The 16777-nt window shown below is 42.9% G+C and overlaps 2 protein-coding genes across 3 annotated transcripts in view; one reads left to right on the forward strand and one right to left on the reverse strand.

Moving 5' to 3' along the window:
- AIM1 (absent in melanoma 1) overlaps window positions 1-6645 on the forward strand; it is a 48882-nt gene extending 42237 nt beyond the window's left edge. Inside the window, exons 19-20 of the mRNA XM_012651229.1 lie at window positions 1150-1312; window positions 5068-6645. Of these exons, the coding sequence (XP_012506683.1) occupies window positions 1150-1312; window positions 5068-5156 (252 nt within the window). The 3' untranslated portion in view covers window positions 5157-6645. The remainder of the gene's footprint in view (window positions 1-1149; window positions 1313-5067) is intronic.
- A 1302-nt stretch (window positions 6646-7947) lies between these two features.
- RTN4IP1 (reticulon 4 interacting protein 1) overlaps window positions 7948-16777 on the reverse strand; it is a 50766-nt gene continuing 41936 nt past the window's right edge. Inside the window, exon 9 of one of the 2 annotated variants that reach the window (XM_012651167.1) lies at window positions 7948-8076. In XM_012651167.1, coding sequence (XP_012506621.1) covers window positions 7969-8076 — 108 coding nt within the window. In that variant the 3' untranslated portion in view covers window positions 7948-7968. The remainder of the gene's footprint in view (window positions 8077-16777) is intronic. The other variant, XM_012651168.1, reaches the window with a different exon arrangement.

Raw genomic sequence — 16777 nt, forward strand, 5'->3', positions numbered from 1 at the left:
GGTAACTTCTTACTTACTCGTTGATTTTATGAGCTTGACTGTTCGCTCCAGATTTAAAAAAAAAAAACAAAAAACCTGGGTGCCCCATGAGTCAGCAGAAGGCATACAGCCTTGTGAAAAGGAGCACAACTTGTTAATTGGGTCGGTTGTGCTTGAGGGAGAATGATCCTTTCAGTAAACAGAAGTGCTGTTGAGACACGCACGGGGAGAGAGCACAAGAATCAGAACTAGCTGCAGTAAAGCAGCATGGAAAGCAGCCAGCTTCTGCCTCTGAATTATCGTAACTGAAGAAAATGGTGCCTTTCAGCAACTATTTCTAACAAACATTTTAGTGAATTGTTTAACAATTTTGAAATTGTTTAACAATTTCAGTAGGTCAATGAGAAAAAGTAAAGTGTCCTAGATTATCACAATGCTTTTATCTCAATATAGAATAGTATACCTTTAATAAACATTTTTATGGCAAGACATATTCATGGCATGTGAACATATGACCGCCATACACTGTTTATATATATCAAGGGTGGATTCACTTCGGGGAAGGGCTCTTAAAATCTCTAAAACACCCTCTACTAAGTTTGTATTTTTTTCCTTCTCTTTTTATAGCTGGAGAGCATGTCCGTTTAGAAAATTTTAGACATTTCTCATGAAGGAAAGAGAAGCTAATAAATGCAATTTCAAGTTTTAAAATGGTAAAATGCCCTTTAGCCACTCCAGAGCTACAGAATTAGAGGTGTAGTCATATACTGGAAGGTCAGGCCAAGCATGGATGTGGATATGTCAGGGGAGATTTAGCTATAGACCAGCCTCAGATCATGGTCACTCTGACAGGGAAAAATATCATGATGGGCAGTTTTAATGTCCCGAGGCTTTCCTTACTAGTAAGACAGAGAGTCTTGCAAAGGGTCAAAGTCTCCTACGAGGGACAAGAATAGAGAACTTTCCATCACTTATGTCATCTGAAATGAAGGGGATATATATTTGTTGTTTGATTCTAGTTACTCTGGCTAAAAGCTGGCCTGCCTAATGTGGGTTAAATGAAGCCAGGAACTAAGATAATTTTTAAAAATCAATTTAACCAGGGAAATGATTGCTAGGAGACTTAAGTATGTATCCATCTCTAAGATACCTTGTCTTTTCACTAAGCAGATAGCAGAAGACTGCTGTCTGACGATTGTGGGCAGCCTGGTGACATCTGGCTCTAAACTCGGCCTGGCCCTTGACCAGAATGCGGACAGTCAGTTCTGGAGCATGAAGTCGGATGGCAGAATCTACAGCAAGTTGAAGCCAAATTTAGTTTTAGATGTCAAAGGTAAGGATAATTTCCTTTATTTTCTTTATTGTAATATGTCTTTCAGCTAAGGAAAAATCTATTCTTAACTTTTGAAAATGATGAGTATATTATTTTAACAATAGCAAGAGAGCCCCTATGTTCCCGCTACTGTGCTAACTTCTAAGTACATTATCTCATGTGCTCTTCACAGCAACCCTGTGAGCTCTATGTTGTCCTTTTCTCCCCCTCTTCTTCTCCCTAATTTTATAGCCAAAAAAACTGAGGCTCAAGGAGGTTAATCAGTTTGGCCAAGACCTCACACTCCTAAGTGCTAAACTGGAATCTGGACACAGGCTGCCTTCAAACTATTATAATAGTGTTAGACTAAAAATCACAAGCTAAAAGGCTGTGATCTCACTTAGTTCAGTATAGTTGATGATTTTCATGTATATACACGTAACCTTTCATTGAAAAGATCTAAGATTGAAAAGGAATTAAACAACACAGCCTAGAGGATTTCAATGGAATGTGTGTTCAGTGGACTTAATCCAGAGTGAACAGATGGTGCTGGGGAAGAGTAGGTTTAGCCTCATGGTCCTCAAACTTTATTTGCATTAGAATCACCTGGAGGGCTTGTTAAGACACAGATTGTCAGGCCTCCTCAGAGTTTCTGATTCAGTAGGTCTGGGGTGGGGCCTGAGAATTTGCTGTTCTAACAAGTTCCTAGGTGGTGCCAATGCTCCTGGTCTGAGGACCATACCAGAACCATGGATGGTCATTTTTAAACAAAAGAAAAATGACCTAACTTATATATAGGAACTCAGTGCACTAGTGTTGTTTGCTATTGACAAGCAAACACACAGTGTGTTTTAGTCATGTCATCTGGGGGTAATTTTGCTTTAAATTATTAATAGGAATCAGAAAAGCCAGCATGCTTATGTTTTCTAAGTTTGGTGAACTGGTGATAATGTAACCATACTATACTACATACTCCATTTTAAATCATTGCTAGAAGTTGGCTCAATTTTACTTTAATCGGGGCTTTAGGCCAATGCTGTTATTCAAGATAGGGGTAAAGAAACAGCTGTGATCTGATTTTTAAAAAACTTTTCTGGAGATAATGGAGGATAAGCCTGAACATCTTCATCAGGGTCTTTGGTAACTGAATGAGGAGCAAAAATGGCTGTCACTTCTGGATGACTTCCAGGTGGTAGTGGTCAACCCACTTAACAATGGAATTAGAATCACACAGAACCCAAGAAGGATACTCAGAGGCAAACAAAGTTTAAGGCAGAGTACTACACTTAGGGAGCACAAATTAAGCAATACAACCACAGGCTGGATGGGAACCAAAAGGATCATATAAAATGCAGGTAGTACCCTTGGATGTAAGAAAGTAAATGCAACATTCAGCAAATGAGTAATATGTAGTATCCTTCACATTACATTTGGTACAGCAGATTTGTCAATCTGTAGACAGGTGAAATATCCATTGAATGGATGATCGATCTAAGGTTCAAACTGGTTAAGAATCACTGACTCAGACCTTTATTTATTTTTATTTTGATCTACTTTATTGCACTGGAGCTCCTCAGTCTATACAAGATAGTTCCAAAACCTCCAGAGAAGCCAAAGAAATGTGACTAAATTGGAAAAATGGAATTTTTGAGGATATGTTAGAAAAATTAGGCTAGTTATTCCCCAAAGGAAGGCCGAGCAAACCTTCATGTTTCTTACAAATGTAATCAGCTTCCTGTGTCCAGCGTTAAGGTCACTATTCCTTAGAGCATTTCGTTCTTCCAATATGTGTTTATTGGGTACCCGCTACGTGGCAGGCTCTGAGCTAGGCACTGGGGCTGCCAAAGTGGAAAAAAAGACTCCTACCTTGGTTTCAGAGAGCTTACATTCTAGAAGCTCCAAGTATAGAGGATTTCCCCCCAACTTGCTACGTTAACAGTGGGCCAGAAGTAAGGACATGTGGCTCCTAATCTTGGCTGACGTGAACTTTGGGGACTCCAAGTGGTTCTTCCTTCGGACTTCACTTTAAAGCTCCAAGGCCCCTTCCTAACATACACTATAAATTAGTCAAGTGCCTCTTGAGTAAGGATGATGTCCTGTATATTCGTGAACTCTCGGTATCTAGTATGGTAGCTACAATATTGAATTTCTTGTTAAGCCGAATTTAAATTTCTCAGAATGTGGGAGAATGATGCCATCTTGTGGACAAGAGAGAGCAGGGCTGCACATCCCACACACTACGCGAAGGAAATACAGACACATCTCTTTGGTGCACTTAATAGGAAACCATGATTTTCATTAGCTACAACTGTTGAACCACTTGTTACCTATAAAAATTGCCATAAGAGTTATCAGATCACGTGTCTTTTTTCTAGCCCAACTCTCTGTTTGGGGAATTGTCTTGGTCGACATTTATATATTATTCCAGACCACATACCTTGTAATAGCAGTGGAAGGTGATTCACACTTACTTTAAAAAACATTAAGTCTGGATGATGAAAATTCTTTCCAAAGGCAAAAGAATGAATTATTTCCTCAGGAACTTTTTAGTGGACTATGTTGTGTGTGTCTGTTTTGGCAGAGGGTAGGGTTTGCTACCCTCTGGTGGCAACTACCCTCTCCACCCCACCTTGCAAACTTACACATAAAAGGCCCAAGGCCTTACTTACCCTTGTATTCTTACCTCGATGGGTAGAGGCTGTAGATTATCAATGATGATAAACTAATCTCTTATAAGAGGAGTATAAGAAATTTCCTTGCTCAACTACCTACATCTATTATGTAAGTTTTCAGACTTCTTAAATATTTTGTAAATGCTTTAAAGGAGAGAAGAATGTTTTTCTTGGCCTAAGGATGAAGCATGATTTTAATACCAGCCACACCCTACATTCAGATACACAGATTTGTATTTTGATGGGGGTCCTTGGTGATCTAATCTTGGTACAGAGGCTGATGCTAAAAAAGGATAAGGTACCTGTGAAAGGATGTTTATTCCACACTGAAAAAAAATTAGATACCCAAAAATTTATTTTGTTAATGATACTTCTTCACTGAAAGAAGCCATGAGGCTGTTTTTAACACCAAAGTATCTGAAATATCTAATAAGCACCCTTGGAAAATCTTCAAACATTCTGGTGAAAGGGAGTTAGGTAATTCATGACACCAGTTTTACAGTTCAGGGGCACTCAGCACATGAGATGCCATGAATTTTTATATACCAAACCAGTTCCCAGCAGTGAGAGTGCTACCCTGTCCCTTTGTATACTTCAGTGTCATTCAAACCTTCCCTTTGCCTTAATACAGCCATTTTTCAGTATTTATGCAAAACCTGCTCCTCTGACCACTCTTCCTCCCAGCTTTCCACTGCCAGGTCTGAGATTCCTCGCTGTGTCTCAAACCCATGATCTCACCCACCACTGAATACATTTTACAGTCTCTTTACTCCTTTTCTCGAGATTTTTCCCTGTTCCCCTCAATTTCAGACACTGTAAGAGTGACTGTGGACTAGCTTTTGAGAATTGGGTAGAAAAAGGAGCCCCATTCAGGTAGGATATCCTATGTGAAGTTGCTAGTGCCCCATGATGGGATTTTGACAGATTTGCCCATAGCAGGTGACCGTCTCATCCTATGGGGCGGTCAGGGCTTCTCCCCCTGCTTTGTTTCCTTGAGGCATGCAGTTTTACACCTTGTTTACTTTGGCTCCACCAGTGTTGGAATAAACTGTGTCTGCTATAGCCCCTTTACCGTGGGCGTATTATCTTTTTCCTTTCTTTCAGGGGGTACACAGTATGATCAAAATCACATTATCCTCAACACCGTCAGCAAAGAGAAGTTAACGCAAGTGTGGGAAGCCATGGTCCTATAAACCTCAACAAAGAAGGCAGAAGGAATCTTTCTGGAGGTCTTTCCAGCCACCTTATTTAAAAACAAAAGGACAATGCTGATGGGCAAGCCAATTCGAAAGTGGATCTACTCCTTCAATAACTCTAAATTCCATCTTGAATCATACTGCCATGACTGAATTGTCTCATCCTTTCAAAAGACTATAATAGTTTTAAACCAGTAATCTGTCCTCCTTTCATTTCTTGCCTTTCGTTTCCTTTTAGTAGCTGCTTAAACAGGTTGCCTTATTAGCAGCTTTTGGATGTTTTTTAAAAATGTTATATCAAAACTATGTACATTTTAAATTATTTCCAAAGATAGTGACAGGAGAGGACAGGAACAAAGGAACAAATTTACCAACTTTGTGGACCTACAAATCCCTTACACTTTAAAGGGAAGGATAAAAGCTCAGGTCCGTAAGGTAGAGGACTGTTTAGCATCTGAGAAGAAATACTTCATTAGGCCTGTAATTTTGGTTCTTGGCCTTAACATTTTCTAGAACCATTATGCTGCAAAGATTGAAAGCCTTAGGTATTCAGATGTATTTTAAGGAACTCAGTCAGTAAACTAAAATACTATTTTCTTTCAGTTAATATTAAAAATTAGTAAATTTACAAAATTTCATGTCCATGTCTACTAACATTATCAGCAGGATTTGAATTATTTTACCCATCGGTTGCCCTAGAATGTCACAAGTAAGTGTTGTTTAATGCCTTTCTCACAGCTGCTGCTGGAACACTATTACTATGACCTAATTTATTAGCCCGTCCTTACTCATCTACAACAGTGCTGAAGCCATGTTATGTAATTTTTTACTGAACTCGGATCTTTTAGCCTAATTTCCTGCCCTCATATCTCCCTGCATGGGGCTGCCTTCCCTGACGCGTTCCACAGCTGCACTCTGGGGCCCTGCTGAAAGCGGGCAGCCTCAGGTCTGGGGTACGGCAGCCCCTACGTCACTGCCTTCTGGCAGCAAAAGAGAGAGGTGTGGAAGGCTCAAGAGAACGCCAAGCAACTATCTCCAGGATGAGAAGGGAAGGAAACCTTAAGTGATGTTTGGTCAAATCTTAGAACTCTGAGAACCCTAAAATGCAGTAAGAATTTCAAGAATGCAAATGGAAACTGTTTAACTGCTGACAATACACTGGCCCATACAGTGCTGTTCAAATAGTGGGTTCTAGTTTTGAACAAAACTGCTAAACATTTCCTTGAATACATGTCTTCTGCTTTATTGTCCTTGTCACTAAATACTGGTGCTCTTGTCACAGGTAGAACAAATCTTGTTTCCTTTTCATCTGTTCAAGTGTGTTTCCAGTTCTAAGTTGAGCCTCTCTAGAGTCTCTGGTAGGCAATCATGGTCATTATATCTTCAGTTTTAAAATACGTTTTGCACGTGTGCAATGGCATCCAGCAGGCATTACATGTACAGCTCTGGCTTTAGGCCTTTTTGTGCATATCATTACAGTACGGTGGGGTAAGACATTCTACGACAGCCTGTGCTGAATTTCCCTCTTGAATAAACTTATTTCTGGTTAACGATATTGATGAAATATGATAGAGTCCACTATAGCAGCCCTCATGTGACACCTCAAAGAGGGTGAGCTAGCAGATTAGATGAAAATGCCTGATGAAGAGGACGAGGCAGGTTTGAGGGTGCTTTAATATTAAGTAACAGCAGGAGATCTTGCTGACCACCCTCTTTCCAGACCGGCTTGTTTCTGAGGGTGGAGACGAGGGTGAGTGAGGTCCTGGCTCAAGTATTTTATCCCCTCACTACCACCTGGCAGCCCTCAAGGGAAAAGAGCTACGACTGCTCCAGATGAAAGTCCAGAGCAGCTAGCATTTACAAATGGAAAATCATGTTTTTCTTTTGAAATAAAACTGAACTAAGACCAGCAATTCTAGAGAAAAGCCTGCCTCCAACACACTACCAAATCAGTGTCTAACAGGAATAAACCCAGCAGAAATTTTCTTAAAACTGGTCTATATATCAAAAGCTAGAAACACTGTTCGATACTAGGGATGAGTACATCAGGAAATAAAACACTTACCTTAGATGAATGCAAAAGACTAGAGATTCAAAGGCGTACACGACAACGGGTTGATTGGTGAGATACCTAAATGCAAGCATTTGAGGTCAGATAACTGGGAGCTCTGGGCTCCACTGGAATGGTTGCAATTTCCATGGAAAAGCCCTCAGAGAAGCATGTTTCAATTGTTGAAAGAGGTCCAGCCTTTACACAAAATGTAAGGGTTTTAAAAAGTTTCAATATTAAGAGTAAACAAATGAATCTGGTGAGATTTTTATATATAACTCTAGGAGATTCAAAACTTTGGGGGCTGATACACTAGGGTGGAGGAATAAAAACAAAAGGAAACCTTGGCCAGTAAGAAAAGTGATCATCGATGAATTCAAGAAGGAGCCAGCTTTAAATAATCCCTTCATGCTAACATCCATCCCTACACTGAAAGTTTTAGTATCACACAAACCTTAAGATGGCGAAGCAGAGTTTGAGCTACTAGAAAAGAAGGTGCCACAGCAGCCTGCAAAGCTGGTGTGAAAGAACAGCTCGAAAACGAGATGCAGTTCTCATGAAAGACTATAGAGAAGTCCAGGTGCTGGTCCTGTTGTGTCAATTACTGGCCAAAAAGGTGTGTGTATTTTTTCGAGCTATGTCATGGGATTTATAATCTAATGTGGAAACAATGTTTGAAAGGGATGGCTAGAAAAAAGTTTTGAGCCCTCAGGTACTCATCAAACAAGACAGCCAACAATCACCAAACTGCACATTTATTTAAACGACATTAATTACGGTCTTTCCTCGTGCGTGTCCTCTTTCCACCTTCAGGAAGGCTTCTGGAACTTTAGAAAAGGGAAAGGTTTGTTCAATAACTGGCTCAATCTGTAAAACACAAGAGGTTGACTGGTGGATAAAAAGCCTACATCTTTTGAGGCAAATGATGTCTGTAGTTAGTTTCTTCACCATGTCCCTCAGGGCCGGCCTCTCTCCAGTGCAACAGGGCCAGGTGCTCACACCCAGCTGTGATGCCGCCTCTGCTCCTGCTGCATTGCGTCCCCTTCCTCCCTCCCTGACCTGACTTTTGCTCTATACCATCTTGTCACTCTCCCACTCAGAGCCCTTCCACAGCTCCCAGCCTGGCATTCAGAGCCCATTGCCACCCTGCCCTCAGCCCTCACATAGGCCTGTGCTTTACCACAACGGTCTACTTGTCATTTACTGAACATGGGATGTTTCCACGTCTGCTCATACAAGTCACTCAGCTCAGAAATGCCTCCGCTGAAAATCTGACCACCTCTCCAGCCCTGCTCTCATGTTCCCTTCCCTAATCTCCCAGTTTGCAGTGTGTTTTCCCTTTTGACTGCTACAGGAACCACGAGGCCCTTCTCATGGACTGCACTTGCTACAGCTGAGGACGTGTCTCAGACACCCTGTAGTGTATGGTAAATGCCAAAGATGGTGTCCTAAGGTTCTTGCCGTCTGTATCCCTATGGTCCCCTTACAGACAGTACACAGAATAAATACAGTTTTTTAAAATTTGTTAAATGTTTGGCATATTTACTCAACCAGAGTATAAAGTACCTGTAGCACTGGCCACCACTTTTTTATCTCCCATAGCACCCAGCATAAAGCTAGGCATATAGTAGGAGCTTAATCAATGTCACTTAGGTGAAAACCTGTAAGTGGGAAATGAGTCATATAGCTTTCTGGGCTTCAGGAAAACTTGTCCCAGGCTGCAGCTGCCCTGGGAGGCTTTGCTAAACGACAGCACAGCTGGTTAGAATTTACAAGAAAGCCATTCCAGCCAACTCATAAATGTTTGAATGCTGCTGGGTCTCCTTACTGTACTGGTGCTGCCAGCAACCTCCTTTGAAACTAGATCTCATGTAACACCCTCTCTTTCCATGTAAAAATCCAACTGAACTCTTCCTTTTCAAAACTTTAAGCAAAGATCAGTAATTGTCCACTGGGTATCTCCAGAGCCTGCCTGCCATAGCTCCAGTGGCAGGGAAAAGATATCAGAAGACATAAGCCAACTTGTACATTTTACACCCTTTTCCTTGTACAAGAGGAAGAGGTGTTCTTGCAACATTCAGACGCATCTGATGAACCTTCCTCTGGTACAAATTTCACAGCCTAGCCACCTGAGGAACATCTTAGACCTGTGGTCCCCAAACCCCGGGCCCTGGGCTGGGCTGCAGAGCTCTGCTGACCCCCACCCCAACCCATGGAAAAATTGTCTTCCATGAAACTTAGGAAGGGGGCGCACAGCAGGAGGGGAGTGGCAGGTGAGCGAGCAAAGCTTCATCCGTATTCATAGCTGCTCCAGATTGCTCGCGTGACCGCCTGAGCTCTGCCCACCCCCTCCTGCCATCCCGGGTTGGGGACCACTGTCTTAGACTACAAAAGTTCCCTTCTCTAAAGAGCTGAAAATACTTTTACACCCACAAATCACAATAAGCTCATAATAAAAGTATAGCTGGTACATGCTATCCTTTGTGCCAGGCACTGTTCTAAGGGCTCCACATATTTTACCTCATTTAATCCCCAAAACTATTTTTTGAGGTAGGTATTATCATTTCCATTTCACAGATGAAGAAACTAAAGCACAGAGTTAAACAAGTTGCCCTCTGTCACACTACTGCTAAGTAGTAAGGCAGGATTCAACCTGGCACCATCGTCTCTGCTCCCACCACTACGCGCCGAGCCTTTCATCTATCCAGTGCGGCTGTGTACAACTACCTTAAAGTCTTACAGGAAGGGAAAGACAGCCAAGGATTAAGTGACTTATCACAGCCTGCATCATGGCCTGCTTTCCTTGTGCCAGCTGAGGAGCGGGTTTCTAGGCCCTGCGTCCAGGCCACCACGATGGCAGATGTGTGGTATGTGTGCCAACATTCCCATCCATGCCTAAGGAAGACATCACTAATTGATAATCCCCTGCAAGCTGAGCATGACCTCAGAATCTTCCCCAACACCACAGCCACTATTAACTGCTCTGAGCGGAATTGTTCCATGAAACCTATTTGTCTTCTCTGATACAAGAATGGAATTCATTAAAGTATTTCCTGTATGTCCCACATGAAATCTGAACCCATCACTCTCCTAAAGCCCCGGGACATTTTTTTCTAGATGCTAGGTTTACCTGGAAAAGGAATCACCTGAATGCATAGTTAAAATGCACAGGTCCTAAGCCTCCTGTTAAAACAACTAAATCATCTCTATGGGTGGGACAGAGACAATGCACTTAAAATAAGCTTCCCAGGTGATCTGTATGCACACTAAAGTGGGACTCACTGCAGCCTTTGCCTTACTGTTAGAGTTCCTAACTTGTATCATAAACATATTCATCCATCCCACAGAGATCGACTCAGTCTGCCTTCTAAGTCCTGGCACTAACCCAGAGCAGGTACACAAAACAGACTCGACTCCAGAATGAACGGCCTGAGCTCATCTAGCTATGTTCACAGATCCTGAACTGATGACACAGCAGCTTGCACTTACTGCACACTTTAATCTGGCTGGTCAGGCCTATTGTGGCAAATAACACAGAGGGCTGACCGTGGCATAATGAGTCATTCAGCAATTCCCATAAGTGACAATGAAAAAACAGGCTTTCGAATTGAAGGCAGGCAAATGCCACTGTTGGCTGAATACATGACAGCAAATGGAGATTAACTGGATAATGAGCCAGTGTCTGTGTACAGCCTCACGTCAGACCTAGAGTGCTTGTTTGTTAAGGACAAAGGGATCAGAGTGAAAATCCAGAGAGGGGAAAGAAAGGTTACTCACAGTTACGTGGGGGCATTTATGTGATGACACTGCTATAGTCCACCTGGCACAGGGAGCCCTGTTATAAAGCGGCAGGCTCAACACCCACTTCTCGCTACACGGACATGTGGGGCTCGCAGCCAGCCAGGAGACCCTCCTTCAGTTGTGGGTCCAAGAGTGGGGTCTCCTGATTGTGTCTCACCTGCCTGAAACAAAGGCTGAACAAGCCCAGCCCCAAGATTTGGCACCTGCTGCCTGACATAGGGACAATAGGAACCTCAACCTCCCTAGATGTGGCCTCGGAATATTGCTGATTACCGGCTCCTGGGAAAGTCCTCTCTCCCTCTGAGGCAGAAATCCTCTCTGCCCCTTGAGGGGAAGAGTAAAGAAACCCTCTCACCATTTCAGGAGCACAGGACAACCAGCAGAGAAAGGACAGCAGGCAGAGGTTTGCCCTCAATGCCCGTTTTCCCAGTGAGAAGCACAAAACAGTAAAGCTAAAAGGGATCTGAGTGAGCCTGTTGGATAGATTAGGAAACTGAAGCGCAGTGTCTGAGGGATAAGTGCGAGGTCAGAGCTGTCAGCAGCAGAGCCAAAATGAGGACCAGGACTCCTGATTTCATCACTGAATTGGTGGGATAGAAGCGATTTGGGAGTCACAGCCTGTTCCACTTCTTTCCCTAGACCCTCAGCCTCATGCCCCAGCAGGCACAGAGGCTGGAGATCTCAGAGGGTGGGGTGTGAGCAGAGACTGACACGTGAGACGGCGAGGGGCTCCGGGTATGAGTCCAAATCCACACACCTGTGGATGGGCACCGGGACCACAGTTCCAGCACCACCTCTCGGACAGGTATGTCCCTGCCCTCTGAGATAGGTCCACGATTTCCAGGGTCAGGGTAAAGAGGAAGAAGGGGACTTAAATGAGTCCCTTTAGAGAAGAAAAAGATGAAAGGAAGAGGTAAATTTTGCTCAGTTTTGCAGTTTCTTAGAAACTTCCTGCCCCCAGTCGGAAAACTCAGGGAAGAGAGGTAGTGAGATGGGAGGAGGATGGTGGGCAGAACTACTCTCCAGGGGAGTAAATGTGCCCATAACAGAAAGCACCCTAGGGGGCTGCTTGTCCCTGGGGTCCTGCCGGAAGGTGAGAGGAGAGACTCAGTACACATTTCCTCATAGAAACAATTCCAGTAGCATCAGAGGAACTTTGGAAGCATAAAGGCTGTGAGATCCATGAGACACCTGCCATATCACACAAGGCCTTCTAGTGGCCCTAGGGACTCGATCTCTAATCATATTCTCCCTATGGAGCAAAATCCAGTTGTAAAGAAACTCAAAGTGTAGAATGTAATTCATTGCTAAATTAGGGCCTGGGTATCCAAGAAGGGTCTGGGAAATTGCCTACTTCAGAATTCATCACATTTTTCTCTAAAGCTGCAGTGTCTGATACGGCAGCCTTTAGACACATGTGGTTATTTAAATTAATTAAAAGTAAATAAAAGAAAAAATTTAGTCTCTCAGTTGCACTAGCCACATTTCAAATGCTCAACAGTTGCCTGAGGCTAGTGGCTACCACTGTTCACAGTGCAGACAGAACATTTCCATCACTGCAGAAAGTTCTAGAGGACAGTGCTGCTCAGAAGGTACTCAGTGTGGCTAACACATTTCTCCACACCCTACTGCGCGAAGTAGGTGCTAGCAGGCCCTCAGTAAATGTTCTGAATTGAACTCAAATAAGTTATATAGGAACTATTCTGACCCTGGCTAAAATAAAGAAACAACACACTGAGACATCTATATCACTGCTTGCCCAAGAAGCATGGCTAGTCACCTAGGATTTTGAATAGACCTGTGAACATTAAGGACATGACATCAAAGAGCTTTAATAATTATATGAAGACTATATGTGAGCAAATAAACATACCCAAAGAAATAAAAGGGTACACGGAAAACTCTTCCTCCCAGACTGACCCCCAGCCATCTGGATTCCCTCCTCAGAGACAACCAGCACTTCCAGTTCCTTTCTTACCGTTTTCAGATATTTTATGCATTGTGGTAGGCAGAATAATGGCCCCCAAAGACAGTCACATTCTAATTCCCCAAACCTGTGAATATGTTACCTTGCATGGCAAAAGGACTTTGCAGATGTGATTAAGTTAAGGGTCCTGAGAGTGGGGGATCATCCTGGGCAATCCAAGTGGGCCCAGTGTAATCACAGGGTCCTTGGGAAAGAGAGCCAGGCAGGCTGTGGTCAGAAAAGATGAGATGACAGAAGCAGAGAGCAGAGTAATGCACGGCCAAGAGCAAAGGAATGCAGGCGGCCTGCCCCCAGAAGGAACGCAGCCCTGCCAATGTATTTTGGACTTCTGACCTTCAGGAAATGTTTATTTGCTTAGGAGAAAATGCCAATAAACCATTTGTAGGCCCAAGGCACAATTTCAGTAGCAGCCCATTATACTTAATGTGCTAATTATAAATCATTATTTTTAGGACTGCCCAGAACAGTGGTTTTCAAACCAGTGTCTGAGAGCCCAGGGGTCCTCGGTTATCTGGAGCAGCTGCAGGGAGAGCGAGAGAACGTTTGCAGGGCAGGCCCCTCCCCAGTCACTCCTCCAGCAGAGCGGCTCCTTCTCTGCCTGCTCTGTGAACTGCGGTTGGCAGGAGTGGGTTCCACATTCAAAACATTTAACTACTAGTCTGAGATAAAGATCAGCAAACTCTTTCTGTAAAGGACTGGACAGTGAATATTTTAGGTTTTGTAGGCTTCACATGGTCTAAGTTCTTTGTTTTGTTTTGTTTTTAAATCTTTAAAGATATAAAAACTATTCTTAGCACAGGGGATGTACAAAAATGGGCCTCAGACCTGATTTGGCCTACTGGCTGTAGTTTGCCAACCGCTGGTCTAAGATATAATGAAAATACTATATAATTCTTAAAATTCAAACTGAAATTGTGCCTAATTAGGATGAATATGAAATCCTGCTATGTGCAACAGCCGTCATGATGACAGCCATGTGAAAACAATGCCTAAGTCTGGATCTCTAGGAGAAATGGGCTGTGAGGTCCTCACACGCCTGTGAAATTTCAGCTCCTCATCACTTTGAGCCTGACAGTGGTGAGCACATTAAAAGCAGGAGACCTAATTCCAAAACATTTACTGAGTGCTACACTGTGAGAAAGCAAAGGCAGGGTTGGCGTTCACAATGAAAGTGGAAGTATGATGCTATTAGTAGACTGACAGAGAGTGCTCATTATTGTGGATACTGGGCCATGCAGGACTAACAGACAGAAATTAGACTCCACCAATAATACTCATTAATCTAGATTCTTTTTTTTTTTTGAGCGAGGCAACGTTGCCCAGGCTGGTCTTCAACTCCTGGGCTCAAGTGATCCTCCAGCCTCAGTCTCCCCAGTAGCTGGGATCACAGGTGCATGCCACCACCCAGCCAGCTCAGATTCTATTTTTTTTTTTTTTTGAGACAGAGTCTCACTCTGTTGCCCGGGCTAGAGTGCCGTGGCTTCAGCCTAGCTCACAGCAACCTCAAACTCCTGGGCTCAAGTGATCCTCCTCCCTCAGCCTCCCGAGTAGCTGGGACTACAGGCATGCGCCACCATGCCCGGCTAATTTTTTCTATATATATTTTTAGTTGTCCAGATAATTTCTTTCTATTTTTAGTAGAGACGGGGTCTCGCTCTTGCTCAGGCTGGTCTCAAACTCCTGACCTTGAGTGATCCACCCGCCTTGGCCTCCCAGAGTGCTAGGATTACAGGCGTGAGCCACCACGCCAGGCCTCAGATTCTATTTTTATCAGGATAGTTTAAGTCACAAGTGACCAGTGCCAGATTTTCACAGTCCTGGTACCAAGTCTCTAATGAGGTAAAACAGGCCAGAAGGTAAGACAATGGATAAATAAAGAGAGAAGGGACCTCGAAGATAGGCCACAAGAGGAATTCCTGACACTAAATACACAAACGAGATTTCCGAAAACTGGTTATTTTATACCTACCAAAATTACAAAGGCACATACATTTTTTTGAGATAGGGTCTCACTCTGTTGCCCAGGCTAGGGAGCAGTGGTGTCATCATAGCTCACTGCAACCTCCAACACCTGGGCTCAAGTGAGTCTCCTGCCTCAGCCTCCCAAGTAGCTGGGACTACAGGTATGTGCCACGAGGCCCAGATAATTTTTTTAATTTTTGTAGAGATGGGGTCTCACTATGTTGCTCAGCCTGGCCTCCTGGCCTCAAGCAACCCTCCCGCTTTGACTTCCCTAAGTGCTAGGATTATAAGCATGACCACCACGTCTGGCCTGCATATACTTTTTGACTCAGCAATTCCATTTCCATGAATAGAAATGGATACATTTACAATTAGGTACTAAACACAAATACTGGGTTATCCACTGAAGCATTATCTGCAAAAGATTAAAATTAAACAAATGATAGTATATCTGTACAGTGGAATACTATGTAGCTGTTTGTAAAAAAAGAATGAGAAAGATTTTTATATCCCAACATGAAACAAAGTTCAAGATATGCTGTTTAAAAAAAAAAAAGCAATTTGCAGAACAGTATATTACCCATTTGTGTTAGGAAGGAAGAGAGAGAGAGAAAAAATATATATATTTTTGCCTGTTTTGATAGAACATCTTTGGAATACCCAAGAAACTGGTAACATTGGTTGTCTCCAACAAGCAGAATCTCAGTGACTGAGGAACAGCAGTCAAAGGAAGATTTTTTGAAATAACTTTTCCTATCTCTAGGATTTTTAACCTTGTGAATGCATTTATTCAAAAACTTAAAAGAATTTTAAAAGATTTGGCTCTATTGTTTCATAGCTTTACATTGACAAAACACAACTATTGCTCTTCTATCAGTTACCTGCTAATTAGATTCATAAAGCACTCAGCCAACGCTTGGAAGAATTTAAATGTTCTCATCCAATTTAACAAATCTCTACTAACCACACAACATGTAAGTAGATCAGTTGTGTTACTCTTTCCAATTTCCCGGCGTAGACAGGCAATGACCTCTCACATCCCCACAGAAGCAGGGACACGACAAGACAGCGGACCTCACCATGGCATCCAGTGTCACCTATCAACTTGCACAGTCCCAGAAATGGTCAGAAATGACTCCCAAGCCCAAACAGCCTGAGTAGGAGAGAGGAGAATCAAAGGCAAAAAGAACATTTCCTCATTCACTCTCCTGTGAGGACACTTCAAGGATATCTTTTTTTATATCATGTCCTCTTTTAGCCATTATGCCATCTGCCAAATTTAATAGGTAGATATATACAAGTCACCTTTCATCTCTGTTGGGTAAATAGTAACTTCCATGTAGAGACACAGTTACAATATTTTGAACACAAAAGAACAATGGTAAGCAAGTGGACAGCCTGGAGCAGGTATCAGGACAAGCACAATCACGTGGCATACTTCTGGAGGACAGTGGCCTCTCTAATAATGGGGTTCCAGCCACGTGAAGCACTTACTTATTTGATGATAGTTCATTCCCTTCTTCCTTAGAGATAAGCATCCTGGTGGGATGTGGGAGAACCTGACAAAGAAGCACTTACACAGTCACAACAACACTGAGCCCTGGTCCCCACCCAGGACACACAGGACTTAGATGTCCAAGAAGCATGCAAACTTGGAACAAAAAAATTTGGGAGATAGTAACAGGCCATCCTCTATCATATATTAATAGTTCCTTGGCTGTAATAGAATAAAAATCCTAAAAGCACAAAAAGCAGCCAGTAGTTCCTAAACACAACCTTTCCAAAATTGAACTGGAAAGATGACATGCACCAGCAAGG

Source organism: Propithecus coquereli, unplaced genomic scaffold (assembly GCF_000956105.1).
Source record: "Propithecus coquereli isolate 6110/MARCELLA unplaced genomic scaffold, Pcoq_1.0 Scaffold35, whole genome shotgun sequence".
In the NCBI taxonomy this organism is placed as follows: Eukaryota; Metazoa; Chordata; class Mammalia; order Primates; family Indriidae; genus Propithecus; species Propithecus coquereli.